At 48.5% G+C, this 15974-nt stretch overlaps 5 protein-coding genes across 5 annotated transcripts; 3 read left to right on the top strand and 2 right to left on the bottom strand.

The window, feature by feature from the left end:
• Positions 1-161: 161 nt before the first annotated feature.
• Positions 162-2969, bottom strand: Aud_003512 (putative ABC transporter; the record flags this gene model as incomplete). The annotated part of the gene is made up of 5 exons (XM_043288462.1): positions 162-1051; positions 1101-1772; positions 1860-2003; positions 2051-2718; positions 2866-2969. 5 exons carry the CDS (start codon positions 2967-2969, stop codon positions 162-164), a joined length of 2478 nt encoding a protein of 825 aa, XP_043144397.1.
• A 2486-nt stretch (positions 2970-5455) lies between these two features.
• cp7 (putative carboxypeptidase Y) lies at positions 5456-7224 on the top strand (the record flags this gene model as incomplete). Its single annotated transcript, XM_043288461.1, has 6 exons — positions 5456-5705; positions 5757-5840; positions 5900-6168; positions 6228-6582; positions 6637-7103; positions 7156-7224. 6 exons carry the CDS (start codon positions 5456-5458, stop codon positions 7222-7224), a joined length of 1494 nt encoding a protein of 497 aa, XP_043144396.1.
• Positions 7225-8389: 1165 nt separating this feature from the next.
• optC (small oligopeptide transporter, OPT family) lies at positions 8390-11076 on the top strand (the record flags this gene model as incomplete). Its single annotated transcript, XM_043288460.1, has 8 exons — positions 8390-8532; positions 8608-8750; positions 8804-9595; positions 9644-9885; positions 9931-10269; positions 10326-10457; positions 10510-10695; positions 10744-11076. 8 exons carry the CDS (start codon positions 8390-8392, stop codon positions 11074-11076), a joined length of 2310 nt encoding a protein of 769 aa, XP_043144395.1.
• A 1362-nt stretch (positions 11077-12438) lies between these two features.
• Aud_003509 (putative RING finger domain protein) lies at positions 12439-13038 on the top strand (the record flags this gene model as incomplete). The annotated part of the gene is made up of 3 exons (XM_043288459.1): positions 12439-12545; positions 12610-12789; positions 12855-13038. 3 exons carry the CDS (start codon positions 12439-12441, stop codon positions 13036-13038), a joined length of 471 nt encoding a protein of 156 aa, XP_043144394.1.
• Positions 13039-13191: 153 nt separating this feature from the next.
• Positions 13192-15417, bottom strand: Aud_003508 (putative C6 transcription factor; the record flags this gene model as incomplete). Its single annotated transcript, XM_043288458.1, has 5 exons — positions 13192-13551; positions 13606-13897; positions 13946-14369; positions 14419-15146; positions 15353-15417. 5 exons carry the CDS (start codon positions 15415-15417, stop codon positions 13192-13194), a joined length of 1869 nt encoding a protein of 622 aa, XP_043144393.1.
• Between the last annotated feature and the right edge of the window lie 557 nt (positions 15418-15974).

The following is a 15974-nucleotide window of genomic DNA, read 5'->3' as shown; positions in this document are numbered from 1 at the left end:
TTACATTCCGACTGGCTTTCTTTCTTTTCTCTATCTCTCTCTCTCTTCCCTTTCCCCTCCCCCCCCCCCCCCCCTTTTTTTTTTCTTGCTTTTAGAGGGGACGCATAGCCTGCAGATTTTCCAGGGGCTCATATCTTGGATATGTCGACGCAGATAATACCTTATGATTGGCGATAGTCGCTGAGATTGCCACTGATATGGGCATCCGTGCCACACTGCTGCAGATACAATGCTTTGAAAAGACTTTCCCCTCCAAGAAGGTGACGAGGATTTCCCGCCTCCAGAACTTGGCCGTCGCCCATTACGAGGACTCGGTCGAAATCGACAATGCTGTGTAACCTGTGCGTGATGGCTATAACCGTACATTCGCTGAAGCAGTCCCGAATGACAGCCATGATACGGTCCTCGCTCGCTTTGTCCAGACTAGCGGTCCCCTCATCAATGATGAGAATTTTGTGTTTGCTTACCATAGCTCGTGCGAGGGTAATGAGCTGTCTCTCGCCTTGTGAGAAATTTCTCCCATTCTGTTCGACCGTGTCATCCAGCCTCCATTTCCTTGTACCCACCACATCATCCAGGATGGATTGCAGATATCCCTCGTCATACTCTCCGTTGAAGTCCAGATTGAAACGTATTGTTCCATCAAGCATTGTGGGATCTTGAGGGATAAAACTTATGCTCTGCCGTAGATTTTCAACCGAAACCGATTCAATGTCAACGCCATCAATGGATATGGATCCACGCGTCCTAGTCGTCAGCCGTAGCAGACTCAGTGCCAGGGAAGTCTTTCCGCTTCCAGTGCGACCGACAATAGCTGTTCGTTGGCCGGCATTCGCTCTGTAGTTGACACCCTTGAGAACTTCCTCTCCGTCCAACGAGTAGCTGGCCCCGTAGTTGTCAAAGGATATCAATCCCCGCGTTGGCCAATGTTCTACTGCACAAGCGTCAAGCTTAGCAGAAGAATCCTCTTGTGGAATTCCCTGGATATAGTTCTTGATACGGCAGTAACTGGCCATCTCCACTTCCAGAAGACTCGAGAGATAAACCAGATCTAGATGGTTAGTGATACAACCACTAACATCCAGACAAAGAGAACCTACAAAGTAGAGCCGTGCAGAGGCCGGTTGTGAGGGTCAAACTAAGACCAACAACAGGTGCACTTGAATTCGGCCGCAATATAGCTAATGTTGCCGCCGAGCATGATATCAAAGCGACGAAAATATCCATCCGTACTGCCAGCCACCTTTGAAGGTCACTGACGGCATTCCATGCCTGGACATGGTGCTCAACGGCCGCATCAAAGCGCTTCTGTAGCATCGCCTGGGCACGAAAAGCGTGTATTGTCCTAAGGCCCGACGCAGTTTCCGCAATACTGTGATGCAGCGGCGTGAGACTAGCGGCGTAGATATGCTTCACGGCGGTTGCTGCAAAACGGTAACGGTAGCCCACGTAGATTGCAAACCCAGACAGCACGACAGAGGGCAGAAAGAAGAGCGGTATAAGCGATGTTACAGTGAGAATTCGGAGGCCAATTGACAGATATGTGTCCAAAACTGGACGAAAAGTCCTGAATAGTGTGTCGTCCAAACTTGCGACGTCGGACGAGAAACGATTAATTACCTGTCCTACTGGGGTACTCCAGATCCAAGTGTAAGTGGTGCCGAAAATTGCGGAAATCATTTCCATATGCTTGTCACGACTAGATCGCCAAGCGCCCGAGTATAGCAACAACAGCGAGACTGCGAGGATCGCTATTTGCGCTGAACCGAGTCCTGCTCTTGTAGTCAGCATTTGCCGGCTGATGTGATCAGGAGGGGACGTCATACCGGTATAAATTCCTAGATAAAAACCATCCCTACCTGCGTCTTCGTTTCTCCCTGATATAGCACTCCAAATCGAGAGCCATGCTGGGAGCCCAATCTCCAGGCCGTGAGCGCCTACGGCAGAAATCACTGCTAAAGTGACGAATGGCCGACTGCCGAAAGACCGGAGGTATTCGACGGCTGGAAGGGTTAATTACCTGGAAATGGGACAATGCTGCTAAACTTACCATATCTCAAACTGCTCACACGCTGAAAATCAGCACATTCGTTAGGGGCCTCCGCAGAGACCGGGTCCCTCTCGTCGTTGCGCCCGGTACTTTCAAAAGTTGCAGATAATGTTTCAGAGGCTTCTGGCCGATCATGGAACAAACAATCGACATAGTCTGTGTCGGGCACGCTTTGCCATCTTGTACTGCTGAGATTCTTCTTAACTTGAGCGATTTTGCCATTCTCCGTGTGGATGACTAGATCAGCCATTTGGAGTATCTTCTGACTATTCGTAACCATTATTATTGTGCGGTTCCGTTGCAGCGATCTGAAGACGCATCTTGTCACTACCCATTCGAAGGTGCTCGGATCTAAGCCCGAGAGGATATCATCCAATATGACGACATTTGCGTTCGTATACATTGCTCGGGCAAGGGACACACGCTGACGTTGACCCCCAGAGAGACTGCGACCACCTTCACCTACCTCTTTGAGGTCACCGTCCTTGAAAGCTGCAAGGTCTTTCTCCAGCGCGCAATCTCTAATGACCCGCTCGTAGCACTTCTGATCATATGCAGTCCCGAATACGATGTTGTCCTTGATACTACCTCGGAAAAGCCAAGGCTCTTGAGGTGCGTAGGCAATCGGCTCGAATTGTGCTTTGTCGAGTCCTGTGCTGCCTTGGCTCCTAAATCCACCAAGCAGCAATGAGTGTACCAACAAGGTTTTTCCTGACCTATTTCGCAGATGTAAGTAATTCCTTCGAAAAAGACAATAAAAGGAGAGGTAGGGATGGCTTTACCCAGTATCACCCGTAATTACATTGAGTCCGCACCTGGCAAACTCGACGTCAAGGCTTGCTTGAGTGTGATTGAACTCTCCGAAGACCTGCGCTGTAGAAGATGAGGGAGCCCGACGGTCTAATTTTTGAGCCTTCATCTTGTCTGTGACCACTGGGGAAGTCTTTCGATCCATAAATTCACTTAATCGTTGCAAGCTCACCATTGCTTGCGCGTATTGCCCAGCACCAAGTACACTTAAGGTAAGCATACTCTTGATAATATTGAATACAGCGACAAGTGTAAAGACAACATCCGGCGCTAAAGGCTTTTTCCCTGCGAAGATGAAAAGGCATAGACTGGCGACCATGGCCAGAAAGGAGCATGAAGAGGAAAGGCTTTCTGAGAGAATGATGACACGCATCTTCAGCCAGATAGCATGTAACTCTTGCTTCCTCTCGTCGAGGATCCTCCTTATAAAAGATTGTGCGTTTCCAAGTATCTTGATCATTAATAAAGCCCGTATGCTCTCACTTGTTCGTGTTATCCGCCTATCGGTTGCCCGTACGATGGCAGACTGAGCTTTGGCTTGTTCCAATATTATGAATCGAGAAAGAGGATATCTAGTGACAAGAAGGAATAGCAGGCTGGGGACATAGTACCACCCTATAACCCTGTATAATAGGATGGAGGCCGTGATGAATTCAACGGGGACCATGAATGCCGTCATTGCGGTGTATCGAAGTGTACCCAACCTGTCAATATCGACTGATATAATGCTCTGTAATTGCCCAACATCAATATCTGCATCTGCCTCAAGCATCGTCATTTTCTGATATACAGAGGCCACGATAAGAGACTTCCAGTCTCCTATTGTGTGGGTAGCAAAATACTCGAAAGTCTGCATGCATAGACCACGAATGATCGGCGACACCGCAAATAGTGTGATGCAGAACCAGGGTTGAAGCTTGGCTTCAGATGGACTTTGAAGGAAAAGAAGAAGCTGATGTAGCCCGATCGTCCCCAGAAGCTCGAAGAAGCCACACAGGCCTGCAAATAATGCCATTGTAGCTAGCCTCATTCGAAACAACTTCCAGAGAATGAACTTGAAAGGTAAAGATTCCGGGCAACAATCCGCATAGGCTTGTTGCCAAGTCTCTACAGAGGCCTCGTTTCTCTGAGGATAGAGATCTTCCTTGTTGATGGAGCCGTTTCGTTCATAGCCGAGTGTCACCAAGGGGCTGACCCAAGTATAAAGCCACCATCGGGAGAGAGGCGAACATGTATCTTGAGGGTGATATGCACCCTTAATCGAAGTGTTTACGGTTGGAGAGAGAATAGGAACAAGAACCGAACATGCAGAGCTCGCCACTAGCTGGACAATATCCAACGAGGAGAGTCCGGGACTTGACACTTGAAGCCATATCATTGGGTATAACCGCCGGGGCACATCTACTGTGAGATAGATGGATAGACTGAGAAATGCTGCGGTTTTTAGGAAGAGGAACCGACAAGGCGTTGGCGCCAGGAAGAGAGCTCGGAGTAGTGATATGATCATCTGAGAAGTTAGTGAAGTTCTTATTCATTTATAACTTGCCAAAATTTACCCAGAGCGAGGCTGTAATAATCCTTGATTTTTTATCGAAGCCCTCAGTCCACAGAGAGGCAAAGGAAGAGATCGTGCATGTCACGGCAGAAAGAAACCCTAGTATTCCCCAGAGTATCTGTGTTGCACTCAATGCCATTGGACTGGCCAGCGTTCGTCGAGATAAAAGATGTACAATGTTGGCAACGTATATGAGCGTGCACAGCCCAGCTACAACTAGCATGGTAAGCTCAAGTGAAGGGAAGGAAATTGGCATAATTATCAGTATATTGATATGTTGTGAGGAGATTGTATGAAGAGTAGGACTAATTGTGCTCTCACTCTTATAACCAAGGGCGGGACATTGAGAACTGCATGCAAGAAAAAAGAAGAATTCTTGAAGAAGTGTCTATTTCATCTTGGACTAAAGAGATGTATATATCAGTAAACAGACACGGTCACACACAGATGATTCCCCTTGACCTTGACCTTTTGGCTCCACGCAAGGCTTGACTGGCCACATAGCACAGCCAAGAGCAGGATACGCAGATAGGTAGACTTAACCTTGCTATACAAATTGCCTAATCGAGTAAGTCCAGAGTCCGCCATGTCTGAGCACTCTATCAGGTAGATCCCAACAAGCAGGAGGCGCCCAGGTGGGCAAAAAAACATGGGGCCAGATCAAGCTTTTCTGCCATAGGGCCCAATGGATTGGTGCAAAATTCCCACATTGATTCCCATCGTACGACCACGCCAACAACACGTCGATCACCCGCTGATAGGGCTTTAGTCTCAAAGATGTGGGAGGCGAGAAAAGAGAGCACGTCTCGATTCTCGACGAGGTGGTCGTTCTTAGTTACCCGATTGGGAATGTCCACCGCTAGTGCCAACACCGAACTGAACATGGCACAAACACAACCCAGCAAGACACACGATAACAATAAAAATCCTGGCATATGACCTTGAGCTCACTAATACTTTTAATTTGAGCAATATGCCTTTGCTTCGGCTGGCTTTGTGGCTGTTCTTCTTCACTTCGACTGGCCACCCAGAAAGTCACCATGAGACGCTGGCTCGCAGAGTGGTCATTTGCTGGTTTATTCGCACTTGCAACGGGAGCAGTAGCAGTCTCAGAGGGCTCTCAAGCTCTACTCTCCTGCAATTCTGAAGATGGGTCGTTTACGACGTTCAGAAGCCCTGCATTTCCTTCCCATTCGATCCGGATCAAAGAGCAGAATGACGAAGTCTGCGACGCAGGGTCGAAGCAGTACACTGGATGGCTTGAATTTCACGGAAAGCATATATTTTTCTGTGGGTTCTGAGACGAGTAAACACATACCCTTGCTGACCGTGTGATGGAAGGGTACTTTGACAGCCTGAATGATCCCCTGGCTGATCCGCTCACATTGTGGTTGACGGGAGGACCTGGCGTAAGCAGCTTGGTTGGTGAGGATTCTCCTTTGCCTATAAAGGGAATCGATTCAGTTCGACTAACTGGAGATCAGGTTTAATGCTGGAATTAGGTCCTTGTCGCATCCAGACCGGAGGCAATCACACAGAGAGAAACCCTTATTCTTGGACAAGATACTCATCGATGATATTTGTCGACCAGCCGGTAGGAACAGGGCTTTCGTATGTGGATTCTCACATGAATATCCCAACGACTTCCGAAATTGCTGCAGAAGATATGTATATCTTTCTGCAAATCTTCATGACGGAAGTCTTTCCTGAACGCCGACAAACAGCCTTTCACATAGCAGGGGAGAGTTATGCTGTATGCTCCTTTTTTTCACAAAAATTAGTTGGCCGTTCTACTCTAACAGTATCTTGAAGGGTCATTATATTCCTACCTTGTCACGAGAGATACTTCGGCAAAACCGGGTCCCAGAAACGCCAGAGATTCCACTTCGATCGATCTTGGTCGGGAATGGCTATATTTCGCCCCTCGACACAATATACGGATATTACGAGACGCTTTGCACGACGAAGCCAGGCGTTGACGAACCTGTTTTCAACCAGACCCGCTGCAAAATTATTTCAGAGAACCTGCCTAGATGTATCAGCATTTATGAGGTGTGCTATCGATATCCAGACGAGGTTCTATGCAGAGCTGCGGATGCAGTTTGTGGCGTCATAAAGGAACTGTACCACAACGAGTCACATGCAGGGGGACGTGATCCTTTTGATAGTAAGGCTTGGACTTCAATGCTTCCTAAAAGAAAAATATGCTGATGCTTGCCAGTCACTCGAATCTGTGAGGTGGACCACCTGTGCTTCTCGCAAACTCTCGAGATTCAGAAATACATAAATAAGCCTAGCACTTGGGCTGCTCTTGGTGTTCCAGAAGCTGTTCTGAACTTCTCCATTGAATCCAAAGAAGTTGCTTCAGCGTTCGAGGCTACCACTGATCTGTACAGCAATGCCATGAATGATATCAAGTACACATTGGAACATGGAGTGGACGTGTTGATATACAATGGAAACTTGGACCTTGCATGCAACACGGCGGGAAACTTAAGGTGGGCGGATGCTCTACGTTGGAATGGACAGGCACCGTTCACTTCAGAAGATCTAAAACCTTGGTACTCGAACGTAGGTGGTAGCAAAGTCAAGGCTGGGAGTTTCAAGGAAGTCTCCGCATCTGTGCCCAATGGGGGCTCTGGCAAACAGCGCTTCGCGTTTGTCACGGTAGATAAATCTGGACACATGGTGAGTGCATATTATGATAGCAGCTGAGTCTACCGAGGCTAACGCAGCGCAGGTTCCATTAGATCAGCCTGAAGTGGCACTTGATCTTTATCAAAAGTGGTTGTTCCAAATATCTTTCTGATCAGAAGTCTTCAACTGGCTGCCTGGACACGTTTCGGTTGATACAAGAGGAATTCGCATGTTGTCAGCATTGTCCACGATGGTTGAACCCGAGCTCACTTACTAGACGGGTCTAGACCTCATTATTCCTGGTCTGAAGACTTGATGCTCAATTTGATCAATCCATTTTCAAAGTCTTCATCGAACTCCATAAGTCCTCGTGTGTGCTCATTGAAAAAGGGTTCGCCTGTAGAGGGCATGAATACACCTGGACTCGACTGGTAAAGAGTCATTCTTTTGAATAATTCAATATTTCATCTTCGAATTGATACTAAATTGGCGGGTTGGCAGACCGCCAAAGGATGGATGCTTCCCGGAAGTGACTGGTCCACTGACCGCGTGGAATTATTGGAATGTGACCAGCATGTAAGGGGGCGCACTCTGTAGTCTGATGTGGCTTGCAGAGTGCCCAGAAGAAGAGATGCGCGAGGATCGTTTTGGTGTTTATCCATGCGCTAGAATGGGTGGATAATGAAATACCAATGTAATCAGCTACGATTTGCTTGACGGAAATCACCGGGTCAACAGTGATCGCTGATCTACTGTTCCTACCCGAGCACAGCGGATAACAACAGAAGCTGAAGATTACAAGGGATGCGGTCGCTCAATGAGCACGTATCATTGAAGTAATTGATAATTCTAACACAGGCCGTGGCGATTGGGCTTCTAAAGAGTATTGAGCGTGGTTAAGCTCATACTCATGTTCCTTGCTTCCCTGAAACACAATCACACCAGAAGAATGTCAACCATGAAACCTGAGCTGAATATCTACTCTCCACAATTAACTGATGCAGACCAAAAATATCTTGCGCGTCAGATCGTCCTTACTTGAACAAAGTCTGACCAACCAAGTCTTTTGTGGGTTACTCAGGCATTGAGTGAAGGCCTGGCCTCAGTCGTTTATCGCCTTTGCCGTCAGCTCATCGCTGGATATTCTCCTCGAGTTAGTGAATGCTCCTCTTGATCCTCGCCAATTTATCATGTCCTCTCCTAAGCCAATAAACCTAGTCAACTTCTCTTGCGATGATCCCTCCGCTTGAAGGATCGTTTTGTCGTCTTGCCAGTTCTTGGTTCAATCAGACATTGCGAACACCGTCAACGACTGAACATCTTACTCAGCTTCAACTATGGAGTCTAAGGAGTCAGTGGATATCAGCATCTGTCAGCCATCGAAAGAATCAACATATAATGAAAGAATCGAAGTATCCGAGCCACAGATCTATACGCAGGAGACGCAGCTTGAGATGGGTGATGGTAATGACGACGATATGTACGCTCTGTCTTTCCCTTTATTAGAATATTATCTACCTTACGAGTCCATTACGAGCTGTACTGACCTGAGAAGTGTGTCTCCAGAGGTACGAGCGAGTGTTCCTGCAGGCGATGAGGACATCCCTGTCAATACCTTCCGCGCCTGGTTCCTGGGAATAGTTGGAACTGTAATCCTCACAGCGTTGAACCAGTTCTTTCAACTTCATTCTCCACCATGTGAGTGTTCTGGCTCAAACTATTAGTAGTAGGAGGACTAATTTGGATTGTAGTATTCCTTTCCGCATACCTAGCCATCCTAGTGACATTCCCCTGCGGAAGGTTGATGGAAGCTGTTTTGCCAGAAAGAAAATGGAAAATACTGGGCTGGACAGTCACACTCAACCCAGGACCCTTTAATCGAAAAGAGCACTGTATCGTGGCCATAATGGCGTCCTTGGTGACTGCCTTTGACAACGGGTCTCTCGCAACGGATGTCTACGTCGCCTTTGAAAAGTTTCTTCACATTCCTATTTCCCTCGGATACAGGTTTACGTTTCTTCTCACGACTCAGGCTTTGAGCTTTGGTATTGCAGGATTGTTCCACAATTTCCTCGTTGAGCCAGCAGCCTGCGTCTGGCCGGGGGTGCTCCCGACTTGCTCCATGCTGTATACTATGCACCAACGGAACGAACAGAACGAGGACGCTAATGGATGGAAAATCAGTCGCATGAAGCTCTTTGCTGTGGTCATCCTATGTGGGGCGCTATATCAGTTTCTTCCTGGGTTCTTATTCACAGGCCTCACAACATTTGCCTGGATAACGTGGATTGTTCCCGACAATGTCACTGTCAACCAGTTATTTGGAGCCGTTTCTGGAATGGATCTTCTCCCCATGACCTTGGACTGGAATCAGATCACTGGCTATCTAGGATCACCGCTCCCTGTGCCTACATGGGCGTTAACGAACGTGTTTTGTGGAAGTATCTTTTTCCTTTGGGTCGTGTCTCCGGCATTGCACTGGAGCAATGTTTGGCAGGGAATGTACATGCCATTTTCATCGTCGAAAACCTTCGATAATACAGGTGAGTCATTCCCGATACGTCTCTTAGAGGTTTCCTAACACATTCAAGGCAAACCATACAACACCAGTAGAGTGATGAATGCAGATTACTCACTAAATCAAACTGCCTATCATGGATATTCTCCGGTGTTTCTATCAACAACGTCTGTTCTTTCGTATGGATTGGGATTCGCCGCTGTGGCTTCAATCATAGTCCATACCGCGCTCTACCACCGCCGTGAGATTTTGTATGGTCTTCTTACCACCATTGGAAAGTTACCTGGTGAAGAGAGACCAGGTATTCACGCCAGGGTAAGCATCACTATCCCCAATGCAGATGGCCACTGACAAAAGCAGTTGATGAAGAAGTACAAGCAAGTTCCGACGTGGTGGTATGGCTGCACCTTTCTGGCCATATTCAGCATCAGCGTCGCTTTTCTCTATGTCTATGATACCGGACTCCCCTGGTATGGTTTGATCCTGGCCATAGCGCTTCACATAATACTCTTGTTGCCGACGGGCATCATGATGGCCTACTGCAATATCAAGCTTTCAACTGCTGTGATATCGGCATTCGTAGCTGGATACATCTGGCCAGGCAAGATGATGAACAATGTGGTCTTCAAGATCTTTACTTTGGTTTCATCATCGCAAGGGCTCGGATATATCTCGGTCATGAAGCTTGCCCACTACATGGTGAGACATTTTGCTTTTAAGCCAGGAAAGAACAAGGTGTCTTCTAACGGATCCAGAAAATCCCTCCTCGCGTCACTTTCGCCGCACAGTGCACCGGCATCATCGTTTCGTGGCTGACACAGACTGCAGTCAACGTCTGGGCGATGGGCAACATCGAAGACATCTGCACCCCCGAAGCAAGTAACAACGTAAGTTCGGAAGAATCCTCAAGTCTGGGACTGTTAAACTGAGACATGGCAGTTCCTTTGTCCGCTTGCTGCAGGCTACGCCACAAATGCCACCTTTTGGGGCCTCATCGGTCCGAAAAGACTCTTCTCACAAGGCTCGATGTACCGATCTATGTTGTGGTTCTTCCTCATCGGAGCCATATCCCCAATCGTACTGTACCTCCTGGACAGACGCTTCCCTAGAGCAATGCTGAGAAAGGTACCTGCACCGCATACAACCTCTTTTGAGATGCTGACTGCAACCTAGATCCACCTACCCGCAATCTTCGCATCCACCGCATCGATACCACCAGCCACGGCGGCAAATTACATGGCCTGGGGTATTGTGGGGCTCTACTTCAACGGCCATCTCAAGCGCAGGTACCGACCATGGTGGATGAAGTATAATTACATCCTGTCGGCTGGACTCGATGCGGCTCTGGCAGTCGGCAACTTTCTCATATTCTTCTGCTTGGCGTACCCCGGTGTTCAGCTCAAGTGGTTTGGGAACGAAATCACCGCACGAACTGCCGATGGGATGGGCTTGCCGTTGCGAACGGTGGAGCGCGGGCAAAATTTTGGACCGCGGACTTGGAATTGAGGTTAGTGAAGAGTGTCAGATGAACGTTGATTAGAGCACTTTTGCAGAAATTATTTTTCTAGTAATCTATCTGCTCAGTACTTTTGCTGTCTGTCTGCAGTCTGCAGCCAAAATAGGCATGATGTCAGCGCGTGCGCAGGTGGAGAGCCTAACATCCCCACTTCACCTGGGGTGATTATCATCTGGATACACAGGTAGGATATCTAACTAATAAATTAAAGATGACATTGCGCAGATTATGGAAGACGTCATGCTCAAAAGTTAGATATGATAAATTGCACGATTCTCTGGTTATTGCTAGATAAGAGGCAGAGGACAAACAAACGAAGTCCCCTCCATCCCAGAACGACAGTCGTATGACATGGCATGATCTCTGGTTACGCTGTACTTGCATGAAAGAAGCTGTAAGCTATGCTACGGAGGTTGGAACAGGAGTAAACTTGAGCGACAAGTAGCAGCATTAATATCTATCCGCAGCCAATGACCCTCGTAACTGCCTCCATAGATAGTGAGATTGGGAAAATGGGTAATGTCACTGTTCACAAGACCCCAGACGGGCCAACCGCAGATCCCTTGTCCAACCGCCAAGGAAGCTAAATCCGGAGCTGGGCTCAAAGTCTCAGAACTAGTCCGACGCCCATGTTTCCCAGGCCCAGTCAGCTCGCCCTTCCGCCCGCGGCACGTCTACCAGGATTTGTTGTCGGAGCTGGGGGCTGAATGGCTGTGCTCTGGGCCCTTGTTGGAATGTGAAGGTACTTGCTGTACGGAGTTCTGCTTACTCCGTACTGGATGCCTTGGAATCCAGTTCCACAACGTATGGTCGTGGATCATACCAAGAATACAGGTAGAAATAGAATAGGTAGACGAGTTAGGCGGCGGCCAGCAACAAAGAAACATACTTGTGCTGTTTCATCTCACCTTGCAGATTTTATGTTTTTGCGATCGCCGTAATGGTAGACTTCATACTCTGTCGAGAAAGGAGCTGATGGATAGTGTGTGGTAATCCTGCAAATCACTGTAAATGGTCTGATTAAGGTGCACACCAACTTTAAATGCTGGAGTGAACCCCGCCATCAGGGAGGTGACGGACGGCAACCAGAAGACAAGACGCGATTGTCGGGTGGATGATAAAGAGCTCGTTCTGGCGCAGCTGCGGCATGATTAAATATTTCCCCCCTCTGATTTCATTTTCATACCGTATCTTTTGTCCTCGTTCCGATCCGCGGTCGGTCGCATTCTCAATCCATTCATCGTCACTAGCTAGTAGCTACTGTCTATACTGCCTGTTTCTACGGTACACAAGCGGCCAATCCGTTGTTCCCAGCCGAAAGCGCAGACCAATCGACGAGTCTGGAACGGACCATGGGCCTATCGTCAAGCGACGGAGAAATGAACAGTAAAAATCACCACATGGTCATCGTGCTTGGTATAGGATTGGGAGTTGTCGCATTGATCATCATGTGTCTGCTGTGAGTCTTTTGCCGTCACTATCTACCAGGCTGCGCTATGCAAGCAAGGTAGCTGATTTAACAGATTGACCATCTTCATCAATCGCCGCGAGCGAACGCCCCCCAAGAACAAAAACAGAAAAGACCACAGCGATAAGTTGCGCAGATTGGACGCCGTCTCGCCGATCCGAACGCTGGAAGAATGGTGGTCCAAATCGAAAGGTCCTCTTTTGCCCTCCGAAGGGGCGGATGGGCAGTTTATCTGGTACGTGGGCTTTCCAGCCGAAGCGATCACGAAGCTCATCCCCGGCTAACACTCATCTTCGTCAGCGTCGTCTGTCTTGAATCCGTCCTACGCTCCCAGGAAATCCGAGAACTCAAATGCCTGCACGTCTTTCACAAGGAATGTCTGGATAAGTGGTACCTGCAGGACCACTTCAACTGTCCGCTCTGTCATCGCGCATATTTTGTTAAGGAGTCGCGGCCCAGTCACGACTTTGTATGGATGGTATGACGGAGTCGCGTGTTTTGCCGGTCGGCCATCATGGATTTCTGCTTTTTGTTGCAGCACCGAACCCGCGCTGGACGCGTAATGCTTATCAAAGACTTACGACTTTGTCTAATGATGTTATGACCAATCAATACCTCACAAATGAACCAACACCGATCAGACGGGAAACCCATCTCTCGATGGTAGATACTCGAAATTGAAATCCCAGGTGTTGGGATTATACCAGTCCAAGACGTTGTACAGGCCCGAGGTTGCATCGTTGAAGACTTCGGCTTGCACAGGCTGTGGGTCGAGAATCTGATCGAGGATATGCGACAGTTTCTTCTCAACCTCCTTGCATGTCTGGTAATTCCCATGGCCGGGGCGCGCTACCCAGGACAGACATGAGAGAAAGACGCTTAGATTCCGGATGAGTTCGGCCCGCGGTAAAACGATGGCATGTGGTCCGACTTCCCGGCTCTGTCGGAGGAGCTCGAGTGTCAAGACGCTGGCGCTGGGAAGACCGTAATAGAGAATCTGTACCGTGTCAGTCTTGTGAAGCCACGAACAGACCGCACAGAGTGTTCATACGATCCATGAGTAATGCCGGGTCATGTCCATCAGTGAATCCCTCTCCGCGTTGATTCTGATGATGTATGACAGTACCTGTCTGGATGTTTCGAAAAGTGCCGCCTGGCCAGTGTTGGTGCGTTTGACAAGCGTCCGCTGAACCAGAAAGACCGTGTACAGGTAGTCGAGATAGGTATGAAGTAACGCAAATGACGAACAATAGGTATCATTCTCCTCCACGTCCGCACGAATATCGTAGCGTAGATAGACAGGAGCTGTGTCCCATGTATTCCGTGCTTTCTCAACCAGGCGACTACGGAATGTCTCAGCAGTGGTAGAGTGTTTGGCTTCGGGGTCTTACTTTGATTTCTCCACGAGGTCATCCTGATCACCAGTGCCGAGCGCCAGTTCAAGCGCCTCTTCCCGGAAGATGGCGAGCAGGAATCGAAGGCGAATTAGTGTAACGGGGTGGGCGGTCCCATAAACATGCCATCCTGCCTTGTCCAGATCCGATATTGCTTGCGTCATAGTGCTCCCGCCCGCAAGTAGTATTTCATGACTGATATCCATCGGAGGAGTCAATGTGCAGTATCGGTAATTGATGAGGGGCGGTCGGCCCACGAATGTAGCAAGCGACTTGTCTGCGTAGAATGCCGAAGCAAAGCAGACTCTTCTCCATTGCCGTAGGAACCATGGGCAGTCGTCGGTCTGAGTGCTCTCTTGATGAAGACCGGCAGCGTAGATCGTGGCCGACAAATCACCCAGTCGACGCCAAGCTTGATAACCTACATAATGATCAACAAAACATCAACTGTTCGCAGTGGGTAGTCATACTGGAGTCTCCGTATTGCTGCGTCGTTAACATTACGTCGTTGTATTGGTAGAAGCCCAGGAGTTCATTCACCGACGATGCCTGATCGCAGAAACCGAGGCAGATGCCACTGGCCTCAACGATCTGAGCGCGTAGTCGATCTTTGGCCTCGCTATCAGGCGCTGCTTGAGTGAAATCAGGATCGCTGTCAGGCATGGACATCAACGCTATTCCGGTAATCGCAAAGATATTCCCCAGGGCTTCCCATCGGGAGTTCCTCCCAGTAAATGACGATAAGTACTGCTCCACGGTCATCGAACCATGAACGGTCAGCGGGCGAGAGGTATTTTGAAAAATCTGATTGACCAAATCTTGAAACTGAGATTCGAAGTCATTTGCGTCTAAACTGTCAAATACCCTTCGGATGGACTCAAGGATCGAATAAATAACGATCTTCGGCACGATGGTAATCACCGTCTGAGCATGGTACTTGCGAATCATGATATCGCAGACCGGAAGATCATAGAGCAATTTGAGCACCTCCGAGCCCATTTGCAATCGATCCGAATCAACAGAGCGAGTGGATACTGCAGCTGCGGAACTATTGTCTACTTCAAATGGGATGTCACTGCGATGCTCGGCAAGAACAGCTGAATAGCTGGTCGACCCAAGGTATCCAGGAAGGGCCGATGGCGGCCCCAGAGTCGTACGGAGCCGACTATGTTCACGATTTGACCCAGGACTTGAGGCACTACGAACAGTCAGACTCTACCATGAATGCGCATCATCATCAGCCGGGATCACATGAAAGGGTTCTGACTTTGAACTTGGCTGGCTCGTCAATCTCCTTGATGCTTCGATGGGGCTGGCTCGCCCGGCGACTGTTCGCTTTGTCATTGGGGCAGGATGATAGAAGCATCGGCTAGTGATGTTCTTTGCCGTACAGCGGCCACACACCGGTCTCCCATGATCACAGCGCAGTTTCGCTTTGCGACATGGTTCGCAGGACTGGAGCGTTCCATTGCGACGGACTGCCGGCGATCGGGTTTGTCCTGTGATTTCGACCATCCTCGACAACTTGAAAGTATCTTCCGCGAAAAAAGTCTGGTGTCCATGAGATCATCACAACATTTTCAAGTTGAAGGCTAAGTTCGAGAGTTGATTGAATATGCATCAGAAAGGATTATGGTCAGAGTGAAACATGGTCATGTTGGCAAAAGTGGGCCTCAGGCCGTCTAGCTCAATGAGGTTAGCGTGGTCGATATAGATCTCTATCAACTAATCCTATAGCAATTCTTTGAAGGCATCCTCTTATGAATGTGTAGAACATGAAACACAGTAGTATATCTTCTCTTGGAAATATTGACTTTATGCATCATTCCTTTGCTCGAATTGTTCGCACTAGTAATGCTGAGGATGCAGGCTCTAGCACACAATCTATCGCTAAAATAAACACAACTCCACTCGCTCGAGTATACCCCTTGAAGCGCATGTTACATTAACGTCGACCTCAACAATCCACTGAAGCCTTGGGGGTGGATATTTCGCCCACATCTCCACCTGAGGAGTTCACTCTGTG

The sequence above is a fragment of the Aspergillus udagawae genome (assembly GCF_001078395.1).
Source record: "Aspergillus udagawae IFM 46973 DNA, scaffold_2, whole genome shotgun sequence".
Classification (NCBI taxonomy): domain Eukaryota; kingdom Fungi; phylum Ascomycota; class Eurotiomycetes; order Eurotiales; family Aspergillaceae; genus Aspergillus; species Aspergillus udagawae.
The sequence above is the reverse complement of the archived record's forward strand: the minus strand, read 5'-3'. Positions and strand labels throughout refer to the sequence as shown.